Consider the following 15,936-nt stretch of genomic DNA (forward strand, 5'->3'; position numbering starts at 1 on the left):
ATTTTAAATGTTCATATTTCCCTTAATTATAATACTTTTCCGATTTATTCTGTTAGAACTAGTTAAATTTTATTTTTTTGAATATTATATTATAGCTTTAACATGTTTTCTTTTCTTATTGACACTTTTTTTTTTTTTAACCTCCTTTACAACAGCAGAGTTTATGAGTCAATCCTGTAGTACTGTTTTTCTGTAAAGGGTACTGTCTCCCAGGAGACTTGCACTAAGCCCCTTAGCTGCGTGATTATTTCCAACTCCTTTTTTTTGGTCTTCTTGTCCTGGCATCTGTGATCTAGTCATTAACCAGGCAAATGCAGCAGTTAATCATCTCAGAAATTAATCTCCTGAGAATAAAAGACATACTGATGTCCTTTGGGAGTTAGGCTAGAAGAGCCCTTCTGGCAGAACTGTTTTGTATTTTGAACACAAGGGAATTATCCTTCTGAAACATGTAGCCAGGATGGATCTTTGTTACCCTACTTGAAAGTTTTCTCAGTAGAACTAATGAGACCTTCATCTAATGTTAATAATTGTGCCTAGTCTAATGTTAAAAATTGTACCAAACAATGAAAGACAGCCCAACAGAGGAATAAGGACGTGTCATCAACTAGGAAGTATTTGATACGAAATTTAAAAGTCCAGTTCACACAACACACGATGGTTATGGAAATAAAACATAAATCAGCTATCATTCTGTCATTCCTCACCGTGTTTTAGTCCTCTGGTCCTTTCTGGGTTGGGCCCAATTTTATAGAATCATAGAGTTGTTGTCTTTTTGGGGACAGAACTGTATGAGGTGCTGTTTTGATTTCACACGATGAGGTGCCGTTTCCACGCCGCTAAACGCCTTCATGGGGAGCACATCTGGGTGATGCTACATCCAGATGCTCTATAACAACTTACTCTCCCCTCCTCCCCGAAGGCTCACTTCCACGCTTTGTCGGTTTAAATTCTGGCAAGTAATGAACATCTCTGAGACTGCAGCTTCGTGGCCCTCAGACCAAGCCTCAGGAAGGGATCACTGGGTCATCGGAACATTTTTATGGCTTTTGATCTGTTTTGTCCAATTGTGTGAAGGATGCTTTTCTGAATCTGATGTACCACTTTGATTTGCTGCTGTTTTCTCCTGCCAGTTTGGGACGATAAGGTAAGAGAATACTTTGGACTTGACGGAGGGAGTCAGATTCGGGTCTGAAATGTGTTTTCTGCGTAACAACGAGATGGGACCCAGAGATGCAGCCTGGCAGTTGGGTACTCACCTTTCCTGAAAGATGCCATCTGCCTGGAAGGAGAATGGGCTGTGACACGCAGGTGCCCCGAGGGACACGGCTGCGGCAGTGGCGGCTGTTTACGAGCAGGCATAAGGGAACGCTCCGGCGAGCACACCCTCTGAAGCCACTACCACTGTCGGCGGCGTGGGGAAGGGAAGGGCCCTTTCTCTGGGTCCAGGTGGCCCAGGCCCCTCTGTGCTGCCGCTTGGGAGAGGCCAGAGCCACTGCCACCGCCCGACCATGCTCAGGACCCTTGTGCTGGCGCTGCTGGCTCTGGTCACCGCCGTGGGCCCGAGCCAGGCCAGTGGCTTCACAGGTGAGGGGTCTGGGCTCTGTGCGGGGATGCCGGAGGGGCGATGGGCTCCCTGGGAGCGGGCGCCTTGAAGACGGCAGCCCTGCCGAGAGATGAGCAGGCAAAGATGCACCTGCTTTGAGAGGTAGGGTCTGTCCCTTCTTGGCCATACTTTTTCATAACCACAAAAGAAGTGGTGGGCATATGCTTCCGAACCACCTGGGGCTTGGTGGGGTTCAAGTGTGGATTCTGAGTCAGTGGGTCTGGGACGGGCCCGGAACTCTGCATTTCTGCCGGGAGTACAGATGTTACAGGCCCGCTGGCCACGCTGAGAGTAACACATTCCTGGAGTGTCAGAATCGAACCCTCTGGAACCACGGCCCATTAGTCTTCAACTTGCAGATAAGGAGAGAGAGACCCGGAGTGGCCAGGGCCACAGAGCCGGCCGAGGGCAAGATTTCCACCAGGGCTACCCCTGCCTTTGACCCTGGCTCAGACCTCCTTTGCCCGCCAGAGAGGGGGGATCACGGAGTGGGGCTTCCCGCTCACCTTGGGCTCTGCCAGCCCCGTTTCCGCAGCAAGTGAGCATGCGAGTGGCCCCTGGGGTTGCGAGGGACCAAGCCCAGGTCCAAGGCCTCTGAGAGACACGTGTCAGCTGCAAAAAACAGAGATTTCAGAGAATTGAGATTGCAAACTTTTACACCATTTTCCTCTAGAAATCCATCTTATTCCGTTGGGAATTCAAACAGAGCCATTCTGTTTCTACCATCGACTTCAGTTGTTTGTGTGTGTGTGTGTGTGTGCGTGTGCGTGCGTGTGTGTGTGTGTGTGTGTGTGGTACGCGGGCCTCTCACTGCTGTGGCCTCTCCCGTTGCGGAGCACAGGCTCCGGACGCGCAGGCTCAGCGGCCACGGCTCACGGGCCCAGCTGCCCTGCGGCACGCGGGATCCTCCCGGACCGGGGCACGAACCCGCGTCCCCTGCATCGGCAGGCGGGCTCCCAACCACTGCGCCACCGGGGAAGCCCTCGACTTCAGTTTTGTATTAGTTTAAACATTTTTCACCCATGGGGCAGGATTCTGTGATTTTTTTTTTTTTTAATGAATTGTGATTAAAAAAAACAAACTTGATATTTCCTTTGGAATGAGTATTATGCAAACCATGCAGCCCAGTGACAGAAGGAATGGGGTGTCTGGAAGCCGGAGGAGGTCTTAGGAGGCATTTCACGTGCGGGAGGATCCCGGCAGGAGCACGAGGTGGTCCGTCAGGGCTGCACGTCTGTCTGCTCCCAGGTACCACATGCCCCGGTACAGGCGTGATTTCATGTAATTCTCCTACAACCTCAGGCACAGCTATGATTCCACAAATGACAAGGCTGGGGCACCGAGAGGGCATGAAACGTGCTCAGAATCACACGGCTGGTATTCGTGAAGCTGGTGTGAATGCAGTTCTGACCCCAGAACCCAGCGGAGCATTAAGCGTTTCTACCTCTGGGATTAGAGCCCAGGGCCCCTGTCTCCTGTGCTCCTGAAAGGATTTGTTGAACAGCAGCATCTGCTGAGAGGCTCCTACTGCGAGCTCTGCCAAGAAGCCAGGCCTGGGGAGGACTCGGTGGCCTCTAACAGAAGGTGAAAAACGAAACACGGAGACCCAGGCGCAGTTTCGCTTGGCAGGAGGAGCGCGTGCGCGTGCGCGTGCGCAGACCCAGGCGCAGTTTCGCTTGGCAGGAGGAGCGTGTGCGCGTGCGCGTGCGCGAGGGGGGCCGCCCGCGTGCGTGTTCTCGCGAGCACATGCACGGCGCCATCGCTCGACTAGCGACCGCGTTGCGCTGTGGCCTCTTCTCCAGCCCCTCATCCTAGCCACCTCTAAGCTCTGGCCTCGGAAGCCGCCTTCTCCCGCCCTACCCCACCCAGCCAGGGGCCTCTTGTTCCCTCCCAAAGCTTCCTGGGACCCGCCCTTTGGTGCATACAGGTCGGGTCTACTCCCAGAGGCCCTGCCACCCCAGGGGAGGCCACCCCGTGGCCTGGGAGTGGGCTTGCTCTGGGGCGGTGGGTTTCGGCACCCCATTCTGCCCAGAGTAAGGCTGCAGGCTCTCCCAGCAGCCTGGGCGTGAGGGCTGGCTTGGCCCCATTTCTTCCTGGGGGTCACCGGCCCCCAAGTCTCGCTTTCTTTCTGCATGCTTGTGGGCGACCCTGAGGCCAAAGGTGGAGATCTTCAGGGGTGCTGCCCTGGGGGTGGGGATGAAGATGATGTCTCCTGCCCCCTCTGCGTTGCACCCCAGAAACCCACCTTCTCAGTGAAGGGTTTACACTGCAACACGGAGCCCCTACCCAGCGGCTGTACGGTCTCGTAAAGCTTAGAGCTCAGAGCTTGAGTATCTGAAAACGTGAATCGCATTCAAAGCATTCATTCATCCTTCACTGACAGCCCAGGAACGCAGCAAGTCCCACGCTGGCCGCAGACGTGGGAGGCACCCCACGGCCCTCCTGTCAGTTCCCTGGGGCTGCCTCGGCAAAGCCCCACGGACCGGGGGGCTTAGTGGTAGAGAGTTATTTCTTCACAGTCTGGAGGCCAGAGGTTCAAGGTCAAGGTGTTGGCAGGGTCGGTTCCTCCTGAGGCTGGGAGGGAGAGTCTGTCCCCGACACACCTGTCCCCAGCTTCGGGTGGTTTGGGTTGCTGCCGATTTTAGTGACCCCTGGCTTGGAGATGCATCACCTTGATGTCTGCCTTCGTCTCCTATTGCATCTCCCTGTGTGCATTCCTGTCTGTGTCCAAATTTTCCCTCTTATACGGATGCCAGCCATACTGCGTCAGGGGCCGCGCTACACCAATATCACCTCACCTTAACTAATTATGTCTGCAAAACCCCCTTTTCCAAGTAGAGTCACATTCGGCGGTACTGGGGTTTAGAACTTCAACTTATGAATTTGGGGTGGGGCATATTTCAGCCCTCAAACGGTCCCTGCTCTATGAGGCAATAGAGGCTCCCCGGGCAGATGGGACACCCCAGGACCCCGTGGCAGGTGGTCCACGACATAGGGGTCTGAGGCTGATGAAGGTAGTAGGTGATGTGGGGTCTCGAGAACCGAGTGATAACGCTGATAAAGGCCATGGACACCTGTGCCCAGGAACCAGGCCCCAGGTGAGGGACACCTAGGGCCTGAAAAGGCCAGCTGGATGTCCCACCTCGGCACTGTGCCCTCATCTCCCGCTGACCACAGCAACGGTCAGACTGAACTTTACCATCTATGAACTTCTCACGTGTATTTGACTCGTGTGTTTATCTTTCATCTCATTCCAAAAAGGGGTGTCACTGCCAGCGTGCCCAGCATTTAGTGGGCCTTCACTATGTATTCACTGAGGGAACCGCTGTGTATTCACGTCGCACGTGACAGCCCTTATTGTGGAGATACGAGGTATGCGCAGGGCTCTCCAGCCCGCAGAGTCAGAGAACACGCAGCAGAGCCCAGGTCGTGAGCCCCAGAAGCTTGGTTTCTCTGTGTCCCCTTCAGAGTACCGTCAGACCCCGGGGTGCGGGGAGCAGGGGTCGGGCTGGGGTAGCATCTCCTGCTCTGTGGAGGAGGATGGCTCAGCGAGCAGGTGTCATGCTGCATCCCTTGAGTCTATGCTACTGTATCGCCTTCTCGGATACGGGCCGGTGGGCAGATCTCAAGGGGTCGGCCGTGTGCGGGCGTCTCGTTTCACCTGCTCTTGCAGAAGCAGAGGACTTGCAGAGAAGCCCTCAAATTGGCTTGATTCTGGCATTTTACCCTCTTGTTTCTCCATCCTCCTCCCTCCCTCGTAGAAAAAGGCCTCTCCCTGCTGAGCTACCAGCTGTGCAACTACAGCGTGAGCCAGAATGTCCAGAGCGTGGAGGCCGTGCACACATCCCGCCTGACCTACGTTCCCTGCGGCTGGTGGGTCCCCTGGCGGCGCTGCCCCAAGACCGTCTACCGGACCCAGTACCTGGTGGTGGAGGTTCCTAAGCGGAGGAACGTGACTGACTGCTGCGAGGGCTACCAGCAGCTGGGCCTCTACTGCGTCCTGCGTGAGTCCTGCCCCGTCCCGGGATAGTCACCGTTCACGCCCCCGGCCCTGAACTGGCTAGAACGCTGGTGCCCAGCCTCAAGGGTGCATCAGGGTCATCCAGAGGGCCAGCCGAAGCCCCGGTCACTGGCTCACCCCGGATTTCAGGTCCAGTGGGGCAGGGGTGAAGTACAAGCTCCCAGGTGATGGCGGCGCTACTGGCCCGAGCCCCTCTCTGGGAACCTCTGTTCTGGGTGGTGGCTCTCAGACCTGGCTGCACACCGAAGTCCCCGGGGCAGCTTTAAAAACGATGATGCCTGGGTCCCCCTTCAGACACTCTGATGGATTCATTCTGGGGCGTAGCTTGGGCCCTGGGATATTTCTTAAAGCTCCCCCAGCAATTCTAACAGGCAGCTGAGCTTGAGAACCAGTACTGCAATCTCTCCCATACTGGCAGCCAGCCTTTTCATTCTAAAGGCTGTGAAACCCTAGTCTGAACCCCAATCTGTGAAAGAGATGGAAAGGGTCCCCTGGGGCCCACCCAACTGTCCGGAGGCCGCCAAGGCCTCTTACTCCCTCTGTGTGGTTCAAAAGACGCTTGGGGCGGCGACCAGCACTGCTGAGGCTGTCCCAGGCTCGTCTGAGGCCGGGCGGATGGGGCTGTGTGGCGTTCAGGGCTCAGCCTCTCGACACGGAGGGAACTTTCCAGAAGGCCTCTTCCGGGGGCAAGGGTGCAGGCGTGTGCATGTGTGAATGCGCGTGGGGGGTGGTGGTGATCGTTTGAATCAGTTTCAGAGCTGAGTTTCTGAACAGGCAGGAGGCCCGCCACACCCACCCCCGTGGGCGGGGGGAAGGGGGAGGGGTGGCAATAGGGCGCCCTGAGCCGTGAGGCTGCCGCCTCCAAAGCGCAGAAAGCACCAGCTCGCGGGGTGTGGGAGCGGCTCCCGTGACCCGTCCATCCCCCGGGCAGCAGGACAGCCGCAGGCTAGGGCGTGGACACCGCGCACCGGGGGTGCCAGCCCCCCAGCCCTAGGGGCTATGAGATGTAGAGTCTTGGGTCCCTCAGACCCTGCAGACGGGCTGGGCCTGCAGTTATCCTGAGCGCATCCTCCCCCAGCCTCCAAAGCCTGCGGAGCACGGGATGGCTGACATGTGCCCTCACGCGGCTCAGAGGGCCAGGCCCAGAGATGACCGGGCAGCTCAGGGTTGAGCAGGTCACAGGAATACACCTCTTCTGGGAGTGTTAAAACGACACCACGGCCACCAGCGCCGCCACCGCCGATAAAAACCAGGAAGGGCCAGCTGGCCTCAGGTCCGCGGCTGGGTGCCTGCTGTGTATTCCCGCTGGCTCCCTGAAGGGACACTTGCAGGGGCGGTGCTGGGTCTGAGGAGTCCCTTCCCGTGGTGACCACGGCTCCCTGTCTGCCGTCCCTGTCTCCACGGGCCCCATATGCACAGCCGGAGCTGCCCCTGCCCTGGGAGCGCGCCCTTCTGGGGCTGGGGGTCCCGGGTCGGGGAGGCCTCAGGCGGGGCGCACGGCACTCGGTTCGGAGCATCAGATGTCGGTAGAAGGAGGGGGCCGCCCTAGCCCGCCCGCCTCCCCCCGCAGAGGCCACACTCTCCCCACCTGCTGTCGGTCTGTCGTGGGGCTGGTGAGGTCACAGGTCTAGAGGGCCGGAGGGGCCCCCAGGAGAGGCTGAGCCCCCCCAGCCCCGCCCAGCCCGAGCGGTCACCTTTCTGTGCGGCCTGCTGCCCTCCCCCGGGGGAGAAGGCGGGAGGCACCTGCCTTCTGGAAGCAGGGAAGCAAAGCTCCTCTTGCTTCCCAGCGAACCAGCCTCCCGTGGGACTCAGCCACTCTTTTAAAGTGTTCGCGCCTTTAAATAGGAGCTCGCCAGGCAGGAGAGGCCCAGAACATTCCAGCCAGAGTCCCGTGGGCAGATCTGCTCTGGGGAAGCGCAGGTCATGGGGCGGCCGATGTTGGGCGGGGGGATGGGGTGGGAGGCGCCGGGGGCGAGGGGAGGAGGGCTCACCCTGAAGGCCCCCAGGCCCAGCAGAGGGGGCTGAATTGGGGTGGGGTGAGGTCCACAGTCCCCCCCGGGCCCTGGAAGGGTCACTCTGGAAGCAGCGTGGAGAGGACGCCGGCAGGATCCCAGAAGGAAGGAGAAGAGAGAGGAAAAGGGGCCTGTAAAGGCCAGCGGGAGATTCCTGGTCGCTACCGGACGGGAGCAGACGGGGACACAGACCTGGGGAGGCGGGTGACTTGACCAGGATGGCACAGACCTGGACCCCCGTCGGATTCGGGGGCAAACGTTGGCAACGTTTGAGGAAGGGGCTCTGGCGCGCGTGGGAGGGGCTCAGTGAGGAGGAACGTCGAGGCCCACGGCCCACAGGACACCTGCTCGGGGAGGTCCCCGCTTGGCACTGCAGCTGCTGCCGGGCTGCCCTGTGACCGCCGGGGAGGGCACGGGGGGCTGCAGCGCTTGTTCCTGCGGCTTGGGAGGCCCCCAGTGAGCCTCGGTCTCCCCCCACCTCCGAGCTCAGGGACTCCACGTGGGCAGCTAGAAAGTGCCCGCTGGGAAGTATTTGCACCACGGGCACCGGCAGCTCAGCTTTCTCCGCACCTGCCTGGCTCCTCGGATCAAAGCTGGTGCAGAGGTGCCTCATGACGGCCTGGCTCTTTGGAACCAGAAGTGAGAGGTCCCTGCAAGTGATGCGCTGAGACCCACTGGTTGATTGGCACAGAGGAGCCTGGGGCCACAGCCTGGATGTGGCAGCCAGCCTGGGCACCTGGGGAGGGGAGTCAGGCAGAAGGCACTCGCCTCCGGGCCGCCCGGGGGTGGGGTTTCTTACGTCTCAGCAACCTCCTCAGCTCAGCGGCCTCACCCCCGGCAGCAGTGAAACCTCAGCTTTCCTTTCTTCTCTCTCCTCCGCTCAACAGTCAAGAACCCAAAAAAGGGAAGAGCATTACGAGAACACGTGATTTTTTTTCAGTCTCGATGACTTTTTCAATTTTTTTAAGTCCCACATTTGGAAGGCCATGATAAGTCATATATGATTTTAGTTAAGTGTATTTTTCCAATACAAAAACGAATACACAAGCAACGTAGAAAATTTGGAAACAAAGAAAACGGAAAATGCCCATAAGTCTGCCCCCCCCGCCCCCCCCCAAAAACCCACCTCCCGCAACAATAACCACTGTTAACATTTTCTTCTAGTTTCATTCAGGGCAGACCTTTTACAGAAGGGTGGTCACCCTGTTGGAGATGTTTTGTAGCACACTTGTACCCCTTGGCAATTTACCCGGAACACCTTCCGAGTCAATAAATCGTGTTCTCCGGCGTGATTTAATGCCCGCAAGGGACTGCTTCACAGGGATGGATCCGCACCAAGCAGTCTCCTACCGCTTAACATCTAGCGGTCTCCAATTTTTGGTTCTTATAAATAACGCTGCGATGGGTATCATCTGGTGCAGACGCTGCTGCACAAAAGTTGGAATATTTAGTCAGGACGGATTCCTCAGAGCAGAGCTGAGCATCTCGGTGGACACTCGCCACCTGCAGCGATGCCCCGGTTCCCGCACGGCCCGTGTCCTCCGCACGCTCATCTGCACGGCAAGCCCAGGAGCCCGCTGGACCCGGGGCCTACCCCAAACTTCCCTTCTCCCAGGCTGGTGGCCAGGGCCCCTCTGAGGAAAGAGAATTCCGAGGAAGGATTATTATCTGATTATTCCAGAGCGGATCCGATTGCCCAGCCCTAGAGAGTCCTCAGGGCTGTGGCTCAGACAGAAATCACCGCCTTATCTCATTGAACCGTGACTCACCTGGGGTTGCCAGGCGCTGGGCAGTCCTGGGTCATTGTTTGTGTCGAGTTGGGGAAGAAGAGGATTTTTGCCTTTCTACCAAGTTGGAACTGTTTACTGTTCTCGCTGGCTCTCCGTAAGCCGGCCAGCCCTGAGGGATGGAGGGGGACTCCCAGCAGCCTCCATATTAAGACGAACTTTAACTCGAAAGCACTTCTGTTGTGATCAGGTCACTCTTTTTGGAAGTCCGTTTTTCCTGGTGGCTGTTTTCCTTTCATTTAGGTAAACCTCTTGGTTGAGAATAGTTTTCGATTTCCAGACAAAGATTTGCAAAGACAGTAGAGAGAGTGCCCCTTCACCCCTCTGCCAGGGCCCCTAATGTTAGCTCTTACATTAGCAGGGAGCATTTTCCCCAATAAGGACCAACGTGGGTGCATTACTGTTTAATTCTACTCCATTATTTGGATTTCCCTTTTTCTCCCCTAATGTCATTTTTCAGTCCCAGGAGCCCATGATACATTTAGTCTCATGCTTCTTAAGCACTGAGGCGGTTGGCTTTTACAATGGGAGAGAAAGCAAAGCGCTCCCGGACCCTTGGCTGGTGGCCCCCCAGGGCTCTCGGCATTTCCATCCCAGAACAGCCTCTCTCGGGCTGCACCACACGCCTGTTCTTCACGCCCCCAAAGCTGTCCCTGCATGGCCGCTTCTCCAGGACGTCAGACATCGGAATAGCCACCGGGACAACTAGGAAGTGAGGAGGGGGCCAAGGACAGCGTGGAGAGGAGAACGCTCTTGACGGGGACCGCCAAGCCCAGGCTCAGCTTCCGCGAGGAGAGAGCTGACGGGGACCCTGTGTGCATTTCAGCAGCTTTGTCTTTTCTCTTCTCCTCCTTGGCCAGTGCAGCTGCCTTGGTGATGTGTTCCCAGCAGGAGGGGCCGCCACCTTCTTTCTGGCTGTGGAGCATCCTGCAGACTCTCTGGGGAGCCCCAGAGGACCACCTTTAGGACTCTGGCCCCTCGGCTCTTCCTTTCCACCTGGCGACCCCACGCGTCCTCCCAAGGGGCTGGCCCTCCCCAGCTCTGAGGGTGCGTTTCCAGAGCATGGCTGTCACGCCTTCTCTGACTTCCCTGGAGTTTGGGGAGCCCAGAGTGGCACTTCTAAATGTCATGTAGGACACAGAGCTTTACGTGGATCTGGGCAGGAGGCAGATGGGTTTGAGTGACACCCCGTCGGGCCTGGAGCTCTCATCCCCGGGTGGGTGGCCGGAGCTCACACAAGCCCTTCCTCGGACGCTGATGTTGGGGTCTTGCCTTCCTTGTGCCCCCTCCCTGCTGCCCGCAGCCCCCGGACGCTCACGGCTGCCCAGCTTCCTGCATCCCGTGCTGCCCTGAGCTCCATCCACCGTCGGGCCTGCACAGACCCGGCAGGGGTGTCAGCCCTGCCGCCCCCGATGCCCAGCCGCCGAGTGAGTGTCCGGCAGCGACAGCTGGCGCCCTGGCCACCTCCCTGCAGAGAGCAGCACACCCGCTTCCCCCGGGTTCCCGTTCTCTCCCTCTTCTGTGCTTTCCTGTCCCCTGAATATCAGCACCCTGGCTCCCGGCTAGTCGCCCTAGGAGCCCCCGGATTCTCAGATAGTTCCTGCCTTTCTCAGATCTCTACAAGCTCTTTGCTTTCGAAGCCCACGCCTTCGCCAGCCCTCACCCCATCCGGCTGCACATCCCCCGTCGTCTGCCTCCTGCAGGCTCCTGCCTGAACGTCTGCAGCGTCTGCCCGGAGCCGCGTCCCACCGGGCACGTAGCGAGCGCTGGCCCTGGAGGTGTGCAGCCCACAGCCCCGCTGACTGACCTCAGCGGGCCTCCCGGGAGTTGACCAGGGGGAGGAGACGGGGCCTCGCTGCCCCCCATCTCCACGTGCGCCTCCAGAAAGCGGGCCAAACTTCACATCCGCACGGCCAAATCCCGGCTCCACCCGAGGCCTTTCTTCCTGCAGCTTCTCCCGGAAATGGTGCCAAGCGGATGCCCAGACCTGAAGCCTTGGCACCATCTTGAAGCTTCTCTTCCTTTTACACCCCGTCCTGTCTGTCAGCACGTCCTGCGGGCATTTCCAGCTACAGACACTCAGGATCTGAGGCTTCCCGCCGTTTCCACCCCCCATCACCCCGGTCCAGCCTCTACCAGCTCCCGCCTGGACCATCACAATAGGCTCTCACAGGCGGCTGTCTACCGCAGCTGCCAGAGCACAGCAGGGGTGAGCAAGTCAGGCGGCCCTCAGGGAAGCTGTGGACGCAGGACAGGGAAGGGAAGGAGGAGAGGAAGCGGGCGATCTCACGGCATTGGCCATGGGGCCGGAAGGTGGTTTGTAAAACCCCAGGTACCCGGGGCTTTGCATACGGGGTGCGGTGGCTCCGGCCCCCAAGGGCCACCTCAGGGCCCTAGGAGGTGGGGAAACAGAGCTTGGCAGAGCAGTGTGAGAGTCTGGGCAGGGCACCACAGTGTCCCCTTCACCACGGACCTGCCCCAAACCCCCAGGGCACCCGCCTCAACACCGCGGGGGTCTTTCCGTGGCCCAGCCCACCTGCTCACCCACTGCGCCCTCACCAGCCCTGGGGGCCTCCTTCTCACCTTTGGGGGGCCCAGCGCATTCCCACTTCCCGGGTCTCAAGCAGGCTGTCCCCCCAGTGCCCCGGCCCGTGCAGAGACCCCTGTTCAGGGTGGCCTCCCCTGCCTACCTGCCCCTGGGCCCTGCCTTCTTGCCCGCAGCTCTCAGCCGTCTGAGCTTTTGCAGGCCTATTGGCCTCTGTCCACCATCTAAGTGTCCGGAGGCAGGGACTTTGCCTCGGGCCCGCTGCTGGGTCCCGGGCACCTTGCTTTGTGTCTGGCACATAGTAGGTGCTCAATAAATATTGAATGAGTGAGTGAGTGAGTGAGCTGTCAGGACACAGAGCAGCAAGGGGGCCTCTACGCGGGTGGCAGAGAGCCCTATACATGGACTCCTGAGGCCTAGAGGAACAGGTCACCCGGGCCCCCAGCTTCCTGGGAGAAGCTGCCCTCCTCCCAGGAAAGACGGTCAGGCTACGTTAGAGTCAGAGCAAACGGCCTCGATGGCTGCTCTGCAGGACAGGGCGAGGCCCTGCCCAGGCCTGGCGGTGGCCCTTGAGCGGGCTGCTCGGTGTGCCTCGGAACCGCAGGCAGATTCCAGTGCCAGGAGGCATCCAGACACAGCGCCACGCAGGCCATCTGGGATCCTACAGCCAATAGCACTAATCGCTGCTCACTTGTCCCCCAGCCCTGAGTCGGTCTGAGGAGTTCGCATCCAGACCCGGGATCTGCCCGGGGGTGAGGCCAGAGGCGTCTACCTCGCCATGCACCCTGGATGCGGACTGTCCCGGTCTTCAGAAGTGCTGCCCTTCGTCGGGGGGCCCCCGCTGCTCGGCCCCTGCTCCCCGAGGTAGGGCTGAGGCCTGATCTGGGAGAAGGTGGTGGGGGGGGTGAGTTTCTGGTAGCAGCAGCCCGGGTTTTATGGGGAGCCTGCAGCCTGTGCCCGGGCCCGTTTCACTCATCAAAATCCGGCCACTGACCCCTCAGGGGGAGAAGTGGGCTCACAGCTGCCCTGAGGGGGTTAGACGTTCCTGGAAGAGCGGCGGCCCCAGTTTCTCAAGATTGCCTGGGGAGGCTCTCAGAGCTCGCGGTGAGCTTGCTGGGAGCTGAGCTGTGTCAGAGCTGGGAGCTTTAGGGCTTGTGCAGCCCCACGGGGACCCGAAATCATTCCCAGGGCCCCGTCTGACAAGTCAGTGCAGGCCCCCAGGAGAAGAGGTGGTCAAGGTTCAGAGCCAGGGAAACATATAAATTGTATATATGTATAACGTGCAATATACGATATGTTATAAAACATGATATATTAGTATAATATATATCTTATTCGCATAGTATAAAGTAATAGTATACATAATGTAAATATTATGTTACATATAATATATAATGATACTATGGTACTGTATACGTTATAGTATATATGTTATAAGTAATATACGTCATGTTACCTAGTATACCTTGCGTACAATAATACATTCTACGGTATGAATAGGATCATAGATAATATAAGAGAAGCGGGGGCAGGGCGACGGGAGCGTGCCACCCCATTCCCCAGGGGCCTCCTGTGGCCCCGGCCTGTCCTGGGCCCGTGGCTCACCCCTGTGCCCTCGGGCAGCTCCAGAGAGGAAGCTGGAGAGTTTCTGGTACAACGTGACCGTCCTGGTGAAGATGGACTTCGCGGAGCTCCAGCAGGTGGACCCCAGGCTCCTGGATCACATGAGGCTCCTGCACTCCATGGTAGGTGGTGGGGTGTCGGGAGGGGTTCCACAAGAGACCCCAACTGACTGACTCTGAACCAAATGTGGATTCTTACTTAAAAACAGCTTGAAAGAGATATGATTTTTGTGCAATGAAATGCACTCTCGGAAGGGTGCAGTTTGGTGTGTCTTGAGGTACATGGCGTGCAAGCCCTACCCTATCACGACGTGACGCAGGCAACTCCTCCTCTTTTCAGGGTCTGTTGCTTAAGGCCCGGGTGCAGCCTTCCCAGGCCCCAGAGCTGTGCCCTTGAGCACCTCCCTCACGGATCCCCAAGTTCTGGCTCCCGCTTTAGGGAAGTCCCAGGAGTTCTGGAAGGTGCTGAGATGGGGACCTCCAGACTGGGCTCCTCTGCCTTGGCGCTGTCGATGTTTGGGGCTGGATGGCTCTGCCCCGGGGCTGCCTGTCCCCACAGGATTTCGCAGCAGGCCTGGCTCTACACAAAAGAGGCCAGAATCGTGCCCAGCTGTGACGTGGCCACAGGCCCCCTGAGGGGCAACGCCCGCACCCCACCCCCGGGGGGGAGCCCCAGCCTCGACACAGCTCACGCTTGCTGACACCTTGGCAGCGCCTTCCAACCAGCAGGACGTCTTCACGCACTGGGAGTTGCCCCCCCCGCCCCGCCCGCCCAGGTCCTGGGAGCCCAGCTGGGGGCAGGCGCTGTTCACCACCCCCTGACGGCGCCTGCCCAGGGTGGTGGCCTGACCTCAGGAGCCGCCTCCCAGGTGAGTGCCCTGCAGTCACCCCATGCTGGAAAGGGCCCTGCATTTGTATAACGCTCTGCTGTTGCCTCTTGAAATGCTTAATACTTTTTGAACAAGGGGCTGCACATTTTCCTTCCGCACCGGACCCCTCACACTGTGTGGCTGGTCCTTCCTGACCGTCAGGTCCCGTAGATGTGGCCCCTGGGTCATGATATCAGACCCGGAGTTGGCCGGGTGAGCCCAAAACAGATGGCACACACCCTCCCTTGCTCTGGGTTGTCCAGTAAAACGGCTTGAGAGGTACCTCCAAATGTCACCTTGACCCAGAAGCCTCTTTAACTGCCCCAGCTAAAAGAGATTTTTGTCTTCTCTTAGCTTACTGGGGGGTTGGGGATGCCCAGTTGGCCAGTAAAAACATGGCTCTGGAGCCAGACTGCATGGATTCAACTCCCAACACTCGCTCATCCGCTGTGTGACCCTGCGCAAGTTACTTAACCTCTCTGTGCCTTAGATACCTACTCCGTTAAACAGGAATAATCATAATCCTACCTGAGACAGTGGCTGTGAGGTTTAGACAGTACATTAAAAAGCTTAAAACGATGCTGATCCAGGTAGGTTCTGAGCTGCTGTGATTGTTGGTTTTTGAATGTTATTGTTCCCGTCACCCTTTGTCTCTTCATGTGTGTGGGTTTTGTTCCTCCCCTCAGGAGAGCCTGTCCACATGGGCTCCTGACTGCAGCAGGTGCTGGGCGCCCTAACTAAGGGGTTTGCGCGAGGCCAGTGTTGACTTCCTGACCTGCCTCCCCCTGTGAAGGGTTTCAAGTCCGCTGAGGAGGGCGCAGGCTCCAGGGCCCCCAAAACACCTTTCCGGTTCCCAGGGGAGACCTGTGGGTTTGTTGGCAAAGCCTGCTTCGGTGATGCCCTTCTGCCTGGTACTCACGCTGTTTGCCTGGCTTCCCGAGGCAAATATCAATATGCTATCTTGAGATTTCGGGATATTAGACTGGAACAAAAAGAATTCATATGAAATGAGAAAAGGGATCATTAAACTTCAGAAAATATCAGACGTGGTTTGACGTCCAGTTCCCTAATTCCAGACCTGATTCTCTGTTGCCAGCTACAAGGGCGGGGAGGGGCGGGGGGACCCTGGTTGACCGGTGTCTCTTCCTGGGGCTGCGGTAGCAGACCACACAGCAGAGGTCCGCTCCAGGCCTCTCCTTAGCTTCCCCCTGTGTCCTCACATTGTTTCCTCTGCCAGTGTCTGTCTGTGTCCAAACGTCTTCTTTGTGGAAGGACACCAGTCATCTTGGACCAAGGCCCACCCTAATGAGCTCATCTTAACTAACTACATCTGCAACGGCCCTGTCTCCAAATAAGGTCACATTCTGAGGTCCTGGGGGGTTAGGACTCCAGCATGGGGATTTTTTTTTGGGGGGGGGACGCGATTCTAACCCAAAAGATTTATAATTTGGTTTGGGGAGCGTTTCTTGGCAAT

At 57.9% G+C, this 15,936-nt stretch overlaps 1 protein-coding gene across 1 annotated transcript in view; it reads left to right on the forward strand.

The window, feature by feature from the left end:
- Positions 1-1,511: 1,511 nt before the first annotated feature.
- The window catches only part of UMODL1 (uromodulin like 1), a 60,263-nt gene continuing 45,838 nt past the window's right edge, over positions 1,512-15,936 (forward strand). Inside the window, exons 1-6 of the mRNA XM_028493170.1 lie at positions 1,512-1,587; positions 5,368-5,610; positions 12,674-12,835; positions 13,595-13,716; positions 14,370-14,462; positions 15,256-15,373. Coding sequence (XP_028348971.1) covers positions 1,512-1,587; positions 5,368-5,610; positions 12,674-12,835; positions 13,595-13,716; positions 14,370-14,462; positions 15,256-15,373 — 814 coding nt within the window. The remainder of the gene's footprint in view (positions 1,588-5,367; positions 5,611-12,673; positions 12,836-13,594; positions 13,717-14,369; positions 14,463-15,255; positions 15,374-15,936) is intronic.

This window comes from Physeter macrocephalus, chromosome 8 (genome assembly GCF_002837175.3).
Source record: "Physeter macrocephalus isolate SW-GA chromosome 8, ASM283717v5, whole genome shotgun sequence".
Taxonomy (NCBI): domain Eukaryota; kingdom Metazoa; phylum Chordata; class Mammalia; order Artiodactyla; family Physeteridae; genus Physeter; species Physeter macrocephalus.